The sequence below is a fragment of the Cyprinodon tularosa genome, unplaced genomic scaffold, assembly GCF_016077235.1.
Source record: "Cyprinodon tularosa strain WSP-4 unplaced genomic scaffold, ASM1607723v1 ctg295, whole genome shotgun sequence".
Taxonomy (NCBI): domain Eukaryota; kingdom Metazoa; phylum Chordata; class Actinopteri; order Cyprinodontiformes; family Cyprinodontidae; genus Cyprinodon; species Cyprinodon tularosa.
Window position 1 is genome coordinate 4,007 of NW_024039002.1, and position 13,715 is coordinate 17,721.

Genomic DNA, 13,715 nt, shown 5'->3' on the forward strand with positions numbered 1-13,715 from the left:
GTATTTAGCCTGTCAAAATATATTAAGTGATAGATTAACAAACATGTTTTTGGTTCTACATACGTTTTCAGATATTTGTAATGCGACAGTCGTGAAAGCAGTTTTTAGGTTTTTTGCAACACCCTTCCATGCAGAACCATCTCATACCCTTAAAGCTACAGTGTATAATTTTTAGCGACATCTAACGTTCAGACTGCAGACCGCAGCATCATGAACGTCTCCCCCCCACCGCTTCTCCCCCCCAACAGTACGGCGAGCGTTACGGGACAAAATGTCTTCCACGACGTCCGCATCACCTAGCTTCTCAAGTGATGAGGTTTGTTTACATAGATAATTTTAATACTGCCATCTATTGTTCAGTACCGTCTCAGTTCATCTCTCTCAACTTGCCGTAGTTACTTTCGAGCGTAATGGGCGATCTCGCAATCGCTAGTTTGTTGGCTCTGCGCTGCCGTAGCGCAAAGATGTCTGCCTCCATGGCTGCGAGACCCGCTCCTATTTAATTATAAATAACGAATTCTAAGGCAACGCAAATATTTAGGTTAAGAGGCTGAGCTCGTAGATGATGAAAAATAACATAGTTATGTATAATATATTACATTTCTGACTGTATATCCCTGTAACTATTACACACTGTAGCTTTAAGGCAGGCCATCTTGACATTCATTAGCTTGACTGAATATATATTCCAGATGTCAAAATGCATTTATTCCTAGTCAAAATTAACATTTCAGATATCAAAAATAACATTCCTCTTATCTTAAAAAAAACCATTTCATATACCTGAAATGTTTATTTTAGATAGGAGGAATACTACAAAAATATCTGAAATACAAACAAATATATCTTAAAATGGCCACTTAAAATTAAAGATTTGTAGATATCTTAAATGTAGATCTTACTAGTACAAATTTGATTCCAGAGTACTTAATATTAAATTTCTACTGGTAGAAAATGTACTTAGTGATATCTAAAATACAATTCTGACAAGGAGTATTGTAATTATGACTCGTAGAATCCATCCATCCAACCATCCATCCATTTTTCCAGATAGATGGCACCAGTTTTAGTCTGTGAGGCAGACACCCTGTCAATTTTTAAGGCTAGGCTTAAAACTTTTTTGATAAAGCTCATAGTTACAGTGACTCAGATTATCCTGGACTATCTCTATAGTTATGCTGCTATAGGCTTAGACTGCTGGAGGACATAGGGACAGACCCCTTTACATCATTATGCTTCATTCCATCTCTGTTCTCCCATTCATCCTGCCTATTTTATATTAATACGTTAGTGAAAATATGTTTTTAAGTATCTAAAACTGCATTTTAGGTAGAGATTTTTAAAATTTAGATATCTGAAATTACAATTTAACTAGTCATATATCAACAGTTGATATCTGCAATTATATTTCTACTTGTAGAAATATATTTTAGAGGTCAAGAATTGGATTTCTGGATATCTGTAATGGTATATTCATTTTAGATATCGGAAAGAGTAATTATGACTAGCAATAACTCTATAATGGAGATCTTAAATTAGAATTCATCCTTGTCAGAATTATTTTTTAGATAGGAAGAATGTTTATTTTAGATATGAAAAATGTTATTTTAGATATCTGAAGATAAAAGCCCAATACACATGAATGGAAAACACAGCATCATTTGTACTGGTAAGAATTACATTTTAGCTATCTAAAATGTATATTTTAGATAGCTTTAGATAGGAAAATATACAGATAAAATGTATATTTTAGATAGGAAGAACGTTATTTTAGATATCTGAAATGTTCATTTTGACCAGGAAGAAATTAATTTGAGGCAACTGAAACATATATTCAGTCAAGCTAATAAATGTCAAAAGGGCCCCTTAAAATTTGTAAAGATTTCTAGGTATTTGAAAGTTCACTCTTACTAGTACAATTTTATTTTTGGCAGCCAGAAATGTAATTTTTATCTGGCAGAATTGTAATTTAGGATATTTCCGGGGGCGTTCAATAAGTAATGCCCCAGACCCACTTGAAATTTTGCATGTGGCGTTATTTAAATCTCTATAGATTAAGTGGAAAATTACAGCTCTGAAAAATTCGTTGTTTCTGACTTATCGGTGTTTGAACTGAGTAAAGTCTGAAATGAGGCCTGTTGAGTGTCGAGCAGTGATCCGGTGTTTCTATTGGACAGCACTCACACCACAGGTGTCATGATTTTACAAAGTTCAGACTCTAATGCAGAACACAGAACAGAGAGACCAGGGAAAGGGTTTAACGGGTTTTATTGAAGAGGTTAAACAGAGGGAGAAGTGATGCTCTGAACACTGCCCAACAGGAACTGTAAAGTGAGGGGAAGACACAGCAGTAAGTTCAGGCTCAGTAGGGAATTTGACTCGTGAACTTGGAGAAGAGGATTTGGTTGCCGACTCACGTTTCCAGAGAAGTTGTTGAATCCTTGACTCCTGTCTGTGTGCCGTGGTTCCAGTGTTTGTCTGATTCGGTGGAGGGCGGAACAGGGTTTACCCAGAATGCGGTTGTTAGTTGGTGAACGGAGAAACTGACTGCCACTCAGATTTCCTGCGGTACTTGAACGGGTCGTAGTGGAGAATAATCCCTTTCTCAGTGAGAAGCCCAAACGATCTCTTGGGGAAAGTGGATCCAAACCTCCTGTTTGAACCCCACCTCAGTTTGAAGCTCAGTTGATCCTTCCAGGGAGAAAAGGTCCGAGAAATCCAGTTTGCAGGATGACTTCCTGCCGGGGGCAAAGACAAAACCAAAATTAAACTCAGGTTGAATAAAACTCAGTTTGACTCAGCAAAACTCAGCTTGGCTAGAGTACCCTAAACTGGCAAACACTCTGGCGTTGCGGTAGTGGCAGTCAGCAGCTTAAGAACACTCTGTTTAAGGTGGAAACCATCAGCAGGTGTGTGAGGAGGCGGACCAGAACCAGGCTCCCCCTGGTGGATGAAGGGAGACAAACACAGAAACACAAACACAAAGACAGGAGTCCTGAAAACGGGAGACTTTTGATGAAATTAAAGTAACTTATGGGACATAAAAGTCTCCCATTGTGTGTGTCCTTTCAAATGCAAAAAATCAGACTTGACTCAGTTTTAACACCAGTAACCAGAAACCACAATTAGTTCAGAGCTGTAATTTGCAATTTAATCTATAGAGATTTAAACAGAGGTGTCAAGTAACGAAGTACAAATACGTTGTTGCTGTACTTAAGTACACATTTTAGGTATCTATACCTAAAAATCTGTAAAAAGTATTGATACTTTTTACTTATTTTTCTTCTTACTTCTGACTTCTACTCATTACATTTTCACACAAGTATCTGTACTTTCGGTTACTCGTTTACTCTTGACTTCGGTTTAATGCAGAGGTCATGGATTAGCGGACTGCGCCGCTTCTCCTGTTACCCTGAAATCCCACATCCTCCATCTCCGCTCCAGACCTCCTGCGCAAAGCAAAGCCTACAGCCCCCTCTGTTCCTCCCGTATTGCTGCGCTCCGACTTATCCTCAGAGCTCGAGGAGAGCATGCGCGATACTATCAGTAAATTCGTAGGAGCAAAACATCCAGAAATGAACACTTAATTTAATATGACATATTAAATAATTCCCATCAGCATCCAGCTTATGTGCGGTTTCTGATGGAGATGAGAAATCTGTTTCCTGGTCTGTTGAAGAACCAATAGTTTGCATCCAATCTTTTAAATAAATGGTGTTAGTTTTTGAAATATAAAAGAACTATGCTCTAATTTTTTATTACCAATCTGTTGTTACGATATTTTATTTTGACAAACCAGATCTTCTTGCCGTTCTTTTTCTTCTTTGGTGTGTGTGCAATAGCGGATCTTGACCTGGCCGGACCTGAGCGGAGCCTGAACATTTAGAGTATGTTTGGCTCAACCTGCTGCTGTGAGGCAGGATTCTCCACCATGAATCAAAAATAAATATGGATCCAGGCTCAGAATGAGCTCCTTGATATGTCCTTTAGAATGGCTTTGTCTCCATTCAAACCCAGGTTTAAAGCCTTGCAGGGCAGCATAAAGCCCACTGCTCTCATTAAGACAGAAAATAGAAAAAAACAAACAAAAAAGAAAACGGTCAGTTCAGGTGTTTTATGAAATATGTGAATCAGGAAATTGTCTATATACCAAACTGAAAGATTGTTGTTCTCTACTTCAAAAAAAAACTTTGGATTTTTTAATTGAAAAATTTTCTTCCTTTTATTTATTTTTATTTTTATTATTTATAGACTCAATGTATAGCGTGAATGAATAAAAACCTCATTTTATTTCAGTGTTAAATTCTGTTTAAAGTGACAGATCATTAAAAATGCTGCTGATTTTTAATTGGTTACCCCTGGTTTAATGTTTATAAATATTTATTTCAGATCTTGTGCACCATCCAATGCAGATCATTGCTGCCATCCACATCTAGTGAAAACTAGTGTAATTGGATGAGTCATATAACGCAAACACTCATTGGTTAGCTGAAGGAAATCATCAGAAGCAAGCAGGTGTTCTTCAAACTGCAAATATGAGTTGTCTATGCCATGCTACAATGTAGGATTCAGTAAAAGATGTTGAAATGTCTGAAAGGTTTGGACACAGGCGAGAGCGTATCGGGAGATGGAGACCTACAAGACCTCCCTCATCCTTCGCTCTATCTCAAAGAATGTTTAGAAATAAAATTGAGCTTTCAATTCACATAGTGGCATCTGGCTGTTTTTTAAAGGTTACTTTATACTTTTATACTTTAAGTAGTTTTTGGAGCAAATACTTTTTCACTTTTACTTGAGTAAAGATACTTCAATTTTTGCCAGGGTGTTTTTAAACTGCAGTATCTATACTTCTACTTAAGTAACAAATGTGTGTACTTTTGACACCACCGCATTTAAAATACTTCACATGCAAACTTTCAGCTCGATCAAACATCTGGAAGTGGGCCAGGGGCGTTACTTATTGAGCATTTCTGGCCAGTAGGAATGTCATTTTGACTAGGAAGAATTATTTTAGAGATCAACAAATGGAACAATAGAGAGGACAGCGCTTCTAATAAATGTAAAATGGCCTGCCATAAGCGCTTCTAATAAATGTAAAATGGCCTGACATAAGCGCTTCTAATAAATGTCAATATAGCCTGCCATACCGGTATGCTTCTCTGACCACCACTGATGACGTTTCACAGTTTGCCTAGATCTCGTGAGATTGGCGATTGGGTGAGATGTTTGCTGGACGTCACAGTTTTTTTTGTTTGTTTTGTTGTTGTCATATGGTGGAGAACAACATCCAGCGGTTAAATAATCACCAACGGGCCGTGAAGGACTGACGGCTCCTGGTTGTGGCTCGCGAGGCTCCCGCTGTTTCCTGATGTCCGTTGCGGTGTTTACCCCGCAGACTGGATCTCTTTCTCGCGGCTGTCAGTGAAGGGATTTGGAGATTGAAGGCCTTTTTCTGTCCCCTGTCTGCAGACTGACGCTCATTGAGCACCGTATGAATTTCCAGGCCTGCTAACAGAAAGGTGGTTTCTAGCGACAGTCGGGAGAGCAAAGGAAGGCCGAAGGTCCTGCCTCTGAGGGGAGACCTCGGATGATGTGCGCCTGAAAGCTGCTGGATGTTAGATCTGCTCAGCGCGCGCCTCCACTCACAAAATGTGGTTAAAACTTTTCTTTTTGCTCCTTTATTTCATGATGTTGTTTGTGCTCGCTAGGATTTTTGAAGCTGTGGTTTGGTATGAGACTGGTATGTTTGCAACGCAGCTGGTAGATCCAGTTACTCTGAGTTACAAGAAGTTGAAAACCATCCTGGAGTGCAGAGGACTGGGTTACAATGGCCTGGCTGAGAAAAAGGATGTCAGCGAACTGGTGGAGAAATCAGGTAAAAACAACAAAAACCTCAACCCTGGAATTAGGACAACAGATTGGACTGATACAGCGGCTTTTAAGGCCGATCCTGGTTATTTTAACCATACATGTGCTGCTAATTATTTTGGGGCCATTTCTGCTTTTTATTCCTGTCTTTATATTATAAAAATGACTCATTAGCCCATTTTCCACTGAAAGCCCCCTGATTTTGAACTCTTGATATCGTTGCTCTGAAAAACCCAAAACATTCAGCCTAAGATAAACTACACTACACCTTCAGCCCAGCAGGTGGCGGTGTGGGTACCAGATCTGCTCAGGTGCGTAAGCCAGTAGAGGCCTGCATTGGACAGATTTTCCAGTCCCGCTCCCGCCCAAATTTCCGCATGAATCCGACGTTCGCCTACTGCTCAAGACAATTCATGTTATTAGTTTGAGGAATTAAAAGTGTGTGCTTAGCTGAGGACATTATTGGCCGATTCTTCACCGCATTGGGTGGCTCGAGCTGCTGCTTCACAGCAATACCCAGCTAACCTACCAAAATCTACTACGGATATTAAAGGAATAGTACACCCAAAACATGATTAGCCTTCATTTTCTACTCACCCCCATGCTGAACAACACTCTGGAGTACTTTTTTGATATCTCAAATGCATCTGGAGATCTGGGAGGCTTCTTGCTGTCTGCTGACATTCAAATAATGGAGGTCTATGGCGCCCGAGGCAGAAAGGTCCATAAAAGTTCACAAAAAACGTTTCAATATTCCTCCATACTGCTCGTCCAATGTATTCCAAGTGTCCTGAGTGGGTAGCATCCAGAATTTACTCGAAACGAAGTCATTTAGAATGTTTTTAGACAGAGACGTGGCTCACATCATCAACCCCGGACAACGCCATTAGCCTGGAGGGGCTAGCTACTTTCCGCGCCGACAGAAACAAAGAACTCAGCGGTAAGAGCCGAGGAGGCGGACTCTGTGTTTACATCAATAACAACTGGTGTAAAAATGCTAGAATAGTCTCAAGTTTTTGCTCTCCGGACATAGAGCTTCTGACTGTTAGCTGCAGACCCTTTTACCTGCCCAGAGAGTTCACTGTTGTTACCATCACAGCGGTGTATGTCCCCCCCAGCGCTGATACAAAGGAGGCCATGAGTGTTCTCTATCGGACTGTCTCTGAGCTGCAATCTACACACACAGAGGGCGTTTTCATCATTGCTGGAGATTTTAATCAGGCGAATATGAAAACTGTTCTCCCTCATTTTTATCAACACGTGGATTTTGCTACTCGTGGAGAGAACACTCTGGACTTAGTTTATACAAACATAAAAGACGCATTCAGAGCAGCCCCCCGCCCCCACATCGGCTCCTCAGACCACCTTTCTGTGATGCTAATTCCTGCATACAGACCCCTGCTGATCAGAGCAAAACCTACAGTGAAGCAGGTGAGGGTCTGGACGGAGGGGGCCATGGATGCACTCCAGGACTGCTTTGAATGCTCTGAATGGGACATGTTCAAATCAGCAGCAACATATGACAACAAGATCAATGTTGATGAGTACGCCATGACTGTTTCAGCCTACATCAACCACTGCATCGAGGACGTCAGCACAACAAAGACCATCACCACCCGAGCCAACCAACGGCCCTGGATGACTGAGGAGGTCCGCCACGCGCTAAAAGCACGGAACTCAGCCTTCAAGTCTGGTGACAAGGAGGCACTGAGGACAGCTAGAGCCACCCTGAACCGTGCCATCAGGTTAGCAAAGCGGAACCATAACCAGAAAATCCAGCATCTGTTCCACGACGCCAACAACACCAGGAGCATGTGGCAAGGCATACGGGCGATCACAGACTACAACACGCCCCCTGCCCCGGTGGATGAAGTTGATGCTGACTTCCTAAACGGACTAAATAACTTCTTTGGGAGGTTTGAGGCACTAAATCGCACTCCAGCAGTGAAGGCTGTCCCACATCAGGAAGAGGAGGTTCTCTGCCTTGACACAGCCGACGTGTGGAAGACTCTGAGGAGGGTCAACCCGCGGAAGGCCCCAGGTCCCGACAACATACCTGGGCGGGTGCTCAAGGAGTGTGCAGGTCAGCTAGCTGGTGTCCTCACGGACATTTTTAACACCTCGCTGGAGCAAGCCACAGTGCCAGCATGCTTCAAGTCTGCCTCCATCATCCCAGCGCCAAAGAAACCTCAAGTCACCTGCTACAACGACTACCGGCCCGTCGCACTGACTCCCATCATGATGAAGTGCTTTGAAAGGCTGGTAAAGGAACACATCGTCTCCAGTCTCCCCCCAACACTCGACCCGTTCCAGTTTGCCTACCGGCGAAACCGCTCCACTGAGGACGCCATCTCCTCTGCTCTTCACCTGAGCCTGGCCCACCTGGAGGAGAAGAACACCCACGTGCGGATGCTGTTCCTGGACTTCAGTTCAGCGTTTAACACCATCATCCCACAGCACCTGGTGGGAAAGCTGGAACATCTGGGCTTCAACACACCCCTTCGAAACTGGCTGCTGGACTTCCTCACCAACAGACCTCAGTCAGTCCGGGTCGGTCAGAACACCTCTGATGTCATCACCCTCAGCACGGGCTCCCCTCAGGGCTGCGTCCTGAGCCCCCTGCTGTTCACCCTGATGACATATGACTGCGTCCCCAGGTTCACCACCAATCACATCGTGAAGTTTGCGGACGACACCACGGTGGTGGGCCTCATCAGGGACGACAACGACCGGGACTACAGAGAGGAGGTGGAGCAGCTGGTGGACTGGTGCAGTGAAAACAGTCTGATCCTGAACGTGGAGAAGACGAAGGAGATCATCGTCGACTTCAGGAAAAACCGCCCCCACCATGCTCCACTGCTCATCAACAGCTCAGCTGTGGAGGTGGTCAGCAGCACAAAGTTCCTGGGGGTGCACATCACGGACAACCTCACCTGGACTGTAAACACTTCATCTCTAGTGAAGAGGGCACAGAAGCGCTTGTACTTTCTGCGGAGGATGAGGAGAGCCCGCCTGCCCCCGCCCATCCTCACAACCTTCTACAGAAGCACCATAGAGAGCGTTCTGACCAGCTGTCTCTCTCTGTGGTGTGGAGGCTGCAGAGCTTCTGACTGGAAGAATGTGAGGAGGGTGGTGAGGACAGCGGAAGGAATCATTGGGGCTCCTCTTCCCTCCATTAAGGACATTTCATCACAGCGCTGTGTGTCCCGAGCCCGTAATATCATCAAAGACCCCTCACACCCCCACCATGGACTGTTCTCCCTGCTGCCCTCTGGAAAGAGGTTCCGCAGCATCCGCTGCAGATCCACCAGGTTGTGCAACAGCTTCTTCCCCACTGCCATCAGACTGTTGAACCTTTGATCCACAATCCGAACTCTGCACCTATTGCACATTATCGGGCATCAAATGCTGCTGAACTTTTAACTTTTAGCCCTTTAAATTGTTCATCTCATTGTATTTTTCAATAACGCATTTTTTGCACAAATGCCATTTTGCACTGAACCACTGCAACTTGCACACTGTCTCTTATCCTCTGCACTGTTCACACTTTGACCACTGCTGCACTTTTTGTATTTTTCTATAACTCGTGCCATTGTGAAATATCAATGCAACGTTCATAAGCTGTATGTAACGCAATTTCGTTCTGTATGCACCCTGTGCATACAAAATGACAAATAAAGAAGTCTAAGTCTAAACAGTAGTGTATAGGATTTCCTGAAAGCGCGCACATGCGCGATCACGACGCTACGGAAGCCGGCAGACCAAACCAGCGCATTCAGCTCGGCAAAGAACTCATGCTCTTCCTCAACACTGAAGTCCTCAGACATTTTTCTTTCGTTGTTTCTTTCTTTGCACAGGTAAACGGCACATTTCTTCTTCTACGCTTGCATTATTGGAAGAGCAGACGCTGAATGCGCACTTTCATCTGGTTTGGTCTGCCGGCTTCCGTAGCGTCATGATCGCGCATATGCGCGCTTTCAGGAAATCCTATACACTATTGTTTATGCTCTAAAAACATTCTAAATGACTTTGTTTCGAGTAAATTCTGGATGCTACCCACTCAGGACACTTGGAATACATTGGACGAGCAGTATGGAGGAATATTGACACGTTTTTTGTGGACTTTTATGGACCTTTCTGTCTCGGGCACCATAGACCTCCATTATTTGAATGTCAGCAGACAGCAAGAAGCCTCCCAGATCTCCAGATGCATTTGAGATATCAAAAAAGTACTCCAGGGTGTTGTTCAGCATGGGGGTGAGTAGAAAATGAAGGCTAATCATGTTTTGGGTGTACTATTCCTTTAAGAGCTGTTGAGATATAAATAGTTTTTAATAAACAAACACAGTTTGAAAATAGTCTTTCAATTATTTGCTTTAAAAGTTGCTGTCTGATATATATTTATGTCTCCTCCACGCTTTGTAGCCATCCTGTAATGAAGAATGGCTTTGTTATCCTTCCATAAAGCTTAGATTTTAATTATCGTTGTCCTGTGGACAGAGTTTTGTTTCTCTCACTAATTCTCTCCTCTCTGGACCCTCTTTACACATATAATTATTAGGAAACATCTCTAAGAATTAATATTTTGTCTTTCAAAAATAACAATCCCACTCTATGTACCTTGAGAAAGTACACATTCTGGTGTTTTAATTGGAGAAATAAAAAAAGGCCTCAGAAAGGAACAGTGGCTTCTCAACCTATTCTCATTATGAGTGCGTATGAAATCATACGAAAAGTTATGCACCGTAATTTCGTACGTTTTGGACGTTTTTTTTCGTCGTATGCGCATCTGACGCACCATTCACGAATATAGAATATAAGTTACAATTAGCCCTAACCCTGACCCTAAGCCTAACCCTAAGATATAAAACAGCAAGCAACGTAGTTAGAGACATGAATAAGTGATGATTGCACTGTTTTTCCCATTTTTACGTCCTTCTGCTTTTTTTTTTCTGTCTGCCAGCGCATGCGCACTGATGTGGTTTTTTTTTGAGGAAAAACGTCCAAAACGTACGAAATAGTGTGCATAACTTTTCGTACGTTTTCATACGCACTGATAATGAGAATATGTAGGGCTTCTTAGGCTACGTTCACACTGCGGGCCTTGATGCTCAATGCCAAATTGTTTTTGTGAAATCTGATTTTTTTCGCATTGCTGTTCACATTTCCAAATGCGACTTGTATGTGATCTCCTGTGTGAACTGCAGTCATACAATACAAGTATCCTGCCTAGTAGAGGACGTCACAGGCCCGTGTGCTCTGTGTTTACCGACGTAAACATGGATGGTAGTGCCGGTGTGCATCTAGCAATCTTTCCCAGCCTTAAAGACCATCTTTTCAAGATGGTTAAACATAAGTACTGCTCTCGGCATATCGTCTGCCATGGTTATTGTTTTTGTTGCCGCTTCTTAATAGCAAGACCAAGAATAGTGTCCTTTGTCGGGTATTAATGGCGTTCTGGTCAGATGGATGCGACCTGGCCGCTCAGACGCAGGTCGCATTAGAAAAGATCAGATTGGTATCGGATTCAGGACCACGTAGCCAAGTGGCCTGGATCGCATTGGTAAAAATCGGATCTGTGTTGTTCAGACTGCCGTGAAAAGATCAGATTCAGGTCGGTCGCATATGGGCCGAAAAAATTGGATTTGGGTCGCTTTAGGTTGCACTGTGAACGTAGCCTTAGAAAGGACAAAATTTTAGATGTAACCATCGGCAACACTTTGTTTTTGCTTTTGAATATTTTAGCTAAAAGGATATTTGTTTTACCAGTACTTTCAATCAGTTAATCTTATTCATTTACAAGGGAAAAACAAATAGGACATAAATAGGGTCATGTATTTTTTTTAAATTTATGTTACCTGAGCAGGTAACTCGTCATATAACGTGTTAAATAACTGATGAAATAAGTAAAAGAGAATCTAAGGTGTTTTATGTTTTTTTTTACCTCATACATGTTATAAGGTCCTTATTGAGCAAGATTTTCCTTTATTAGTCAGTGGAAAAAAGCACACATTTTTGTTTACATGTCCAGCAAACTCAAACTTTAACCTTTGACCAGTGTGCTTAAGTTTCATAGAAGCAGCACTGAATATGAATGATCAGCTTTCCTGCCTTTGGCAGCAATGTTTGTAAAAAGAAATATGTAAAGATTTGATGAGTTTCCTCCATTCTTGTGTCAATTAAAGCCCCAACATGTTCACTTGGAAATTAACTTGGACTAGGCCATCCAGGGTCTGTTGAATTTACTGTTATTTTTTATAATTCTTCAAGAATTTACCCCTAAAATCCTTTTGATATTCACCATCATCAAACATTCCGTTTTAGGACCGCAGCTATCGACTATTTTGCTAATCGATTAAACTGCAGATTATTTTTTATTAATAATCGGATAGCAAAAGATTCCTTAAAGAAGACTTTTCGCAAAATTAAACCAGGTGAAACTGAAACATTTTCACTTGACAGACAACGATTTTTAACTTATATGCAAATAATATGTAATTAGTTTTTTTTTTGTACAATTTTGGTAGAATTTCTACTCTAAGCTAAAGCCATGTTTTAGAATCTTAACACTCCAGTTAACAATTAATCATTTGCTAAATTAGTTGACGGTTATTTCAATAATCGATTAATTAATCGGTTTATTCCAATTAATTGTTTCAGCCCCTCCTCATTTGCATAATTAGGCAGAAATACATACAGAAATGTAAATACGACAGGCAGAAATAAATAGATATGAAGAAATAAATATGGTAAAAAAAAAATACAAAGGAAGAATAAACCAGACAAAAATATCATGACATGAACAAAATAAATACTTAAGTAGATACTTCTAGATACTTGAGAGAAACTCTCAGAGTATATTTTAAAGTGAATAAACTTATTCTGTTAGTTTGCAACTAGATTAGCTTTGGAAATGATCCATCCACATGATTAAACCTAAAATAACAAATAAACTGTAGTATGTTTAAAAAAGCATGGCAAAACATTCACAAATATTAATAATTATTTTTTAGATTCAATCTATTTTCCAACCCAAACGTTGCATTTATTTAGGGTGTGTTATTATGATGTGTTATTTCAGTGTTACCATTGCTACGTGGATGTTCATTCAGTTGTTTAATTTTGTAGAAACAAATCCGATCACAGACATGAAACAAAGTTAAAGTCATTTCAAATGGCAACGGTCTGGCTTTAAGAAACACTAAAAGACTAAAACATTTAGTAGTCAGTAACGGTAATTTATGGAATCACCCAATTCCATAAATTACCTAACTTCTTTTTTGGACTTTGGGAAAAAGCCGGAGCACCCGGAGAGAACCCACACATGATAAGTATATAAAGAATATATATATATATATATATATATATATATATATATATATATATATATATATATATATATATATATCTATACATATCTGTATATTCTGATGTATTATAGCAATATATTAAAAATTAAAAATTTTAACACGTCTGTTTGAAGAAACATGAAGACCCTAAAAGTTTTATATTATTTTTAACAGTATTTCAGGAGAATAAAAAAAACAACAGAGAGAAGAGAAAAATAGCAAACTGGCCTTTTAATCAAACCAACTAAAAAAGCTGAAATGTTTTATAGCTGGAGAGAAGTCCAGCTCGTCATCTTCAAGCCAAAACAAAGATAAATACAAATACAGCAATTCTCCAACACAAAAATTCCCAAATAAAAATCCAAACTAGGACTTTCATCCAGAAAAATACTTCTGAGGTTTTTTTTTTTTTTTTTTTATTGTTCCCGTTCAGAGACTCCTCCCTCAATGTGCAATAAAATTGATTTTTTTTCATGACTCAAGATAAAAAAACAAACA

At 40.7% G+C, this 13,715-nt stretch overlaps 1 protein-coding gene across 1 annotated transcript in view; it reads left to right on the plus strand.

Annotated features, from left to right (window-relative positions):
* Positions 1–5,181: 5,181 nt before the first annotated feature.
* Positions 5,182–13,715, plus strand: part of rnf103 (ring finger protein 103) — a 54,111-nt gene continuing 45,577 nt past the window's right edge. The window contains exon 1 of the mRNA XM_038291158.1: positions 5,182–5,875. Coding sequence (XP_038147086.1) covers positions 5,650–5,875 — 226 coding nt within the window. The 5' untranslated portion in view covers positions 5,182–5,649. The remainder of the gene's footprint in view (positions 5,876–13,715) is intronic.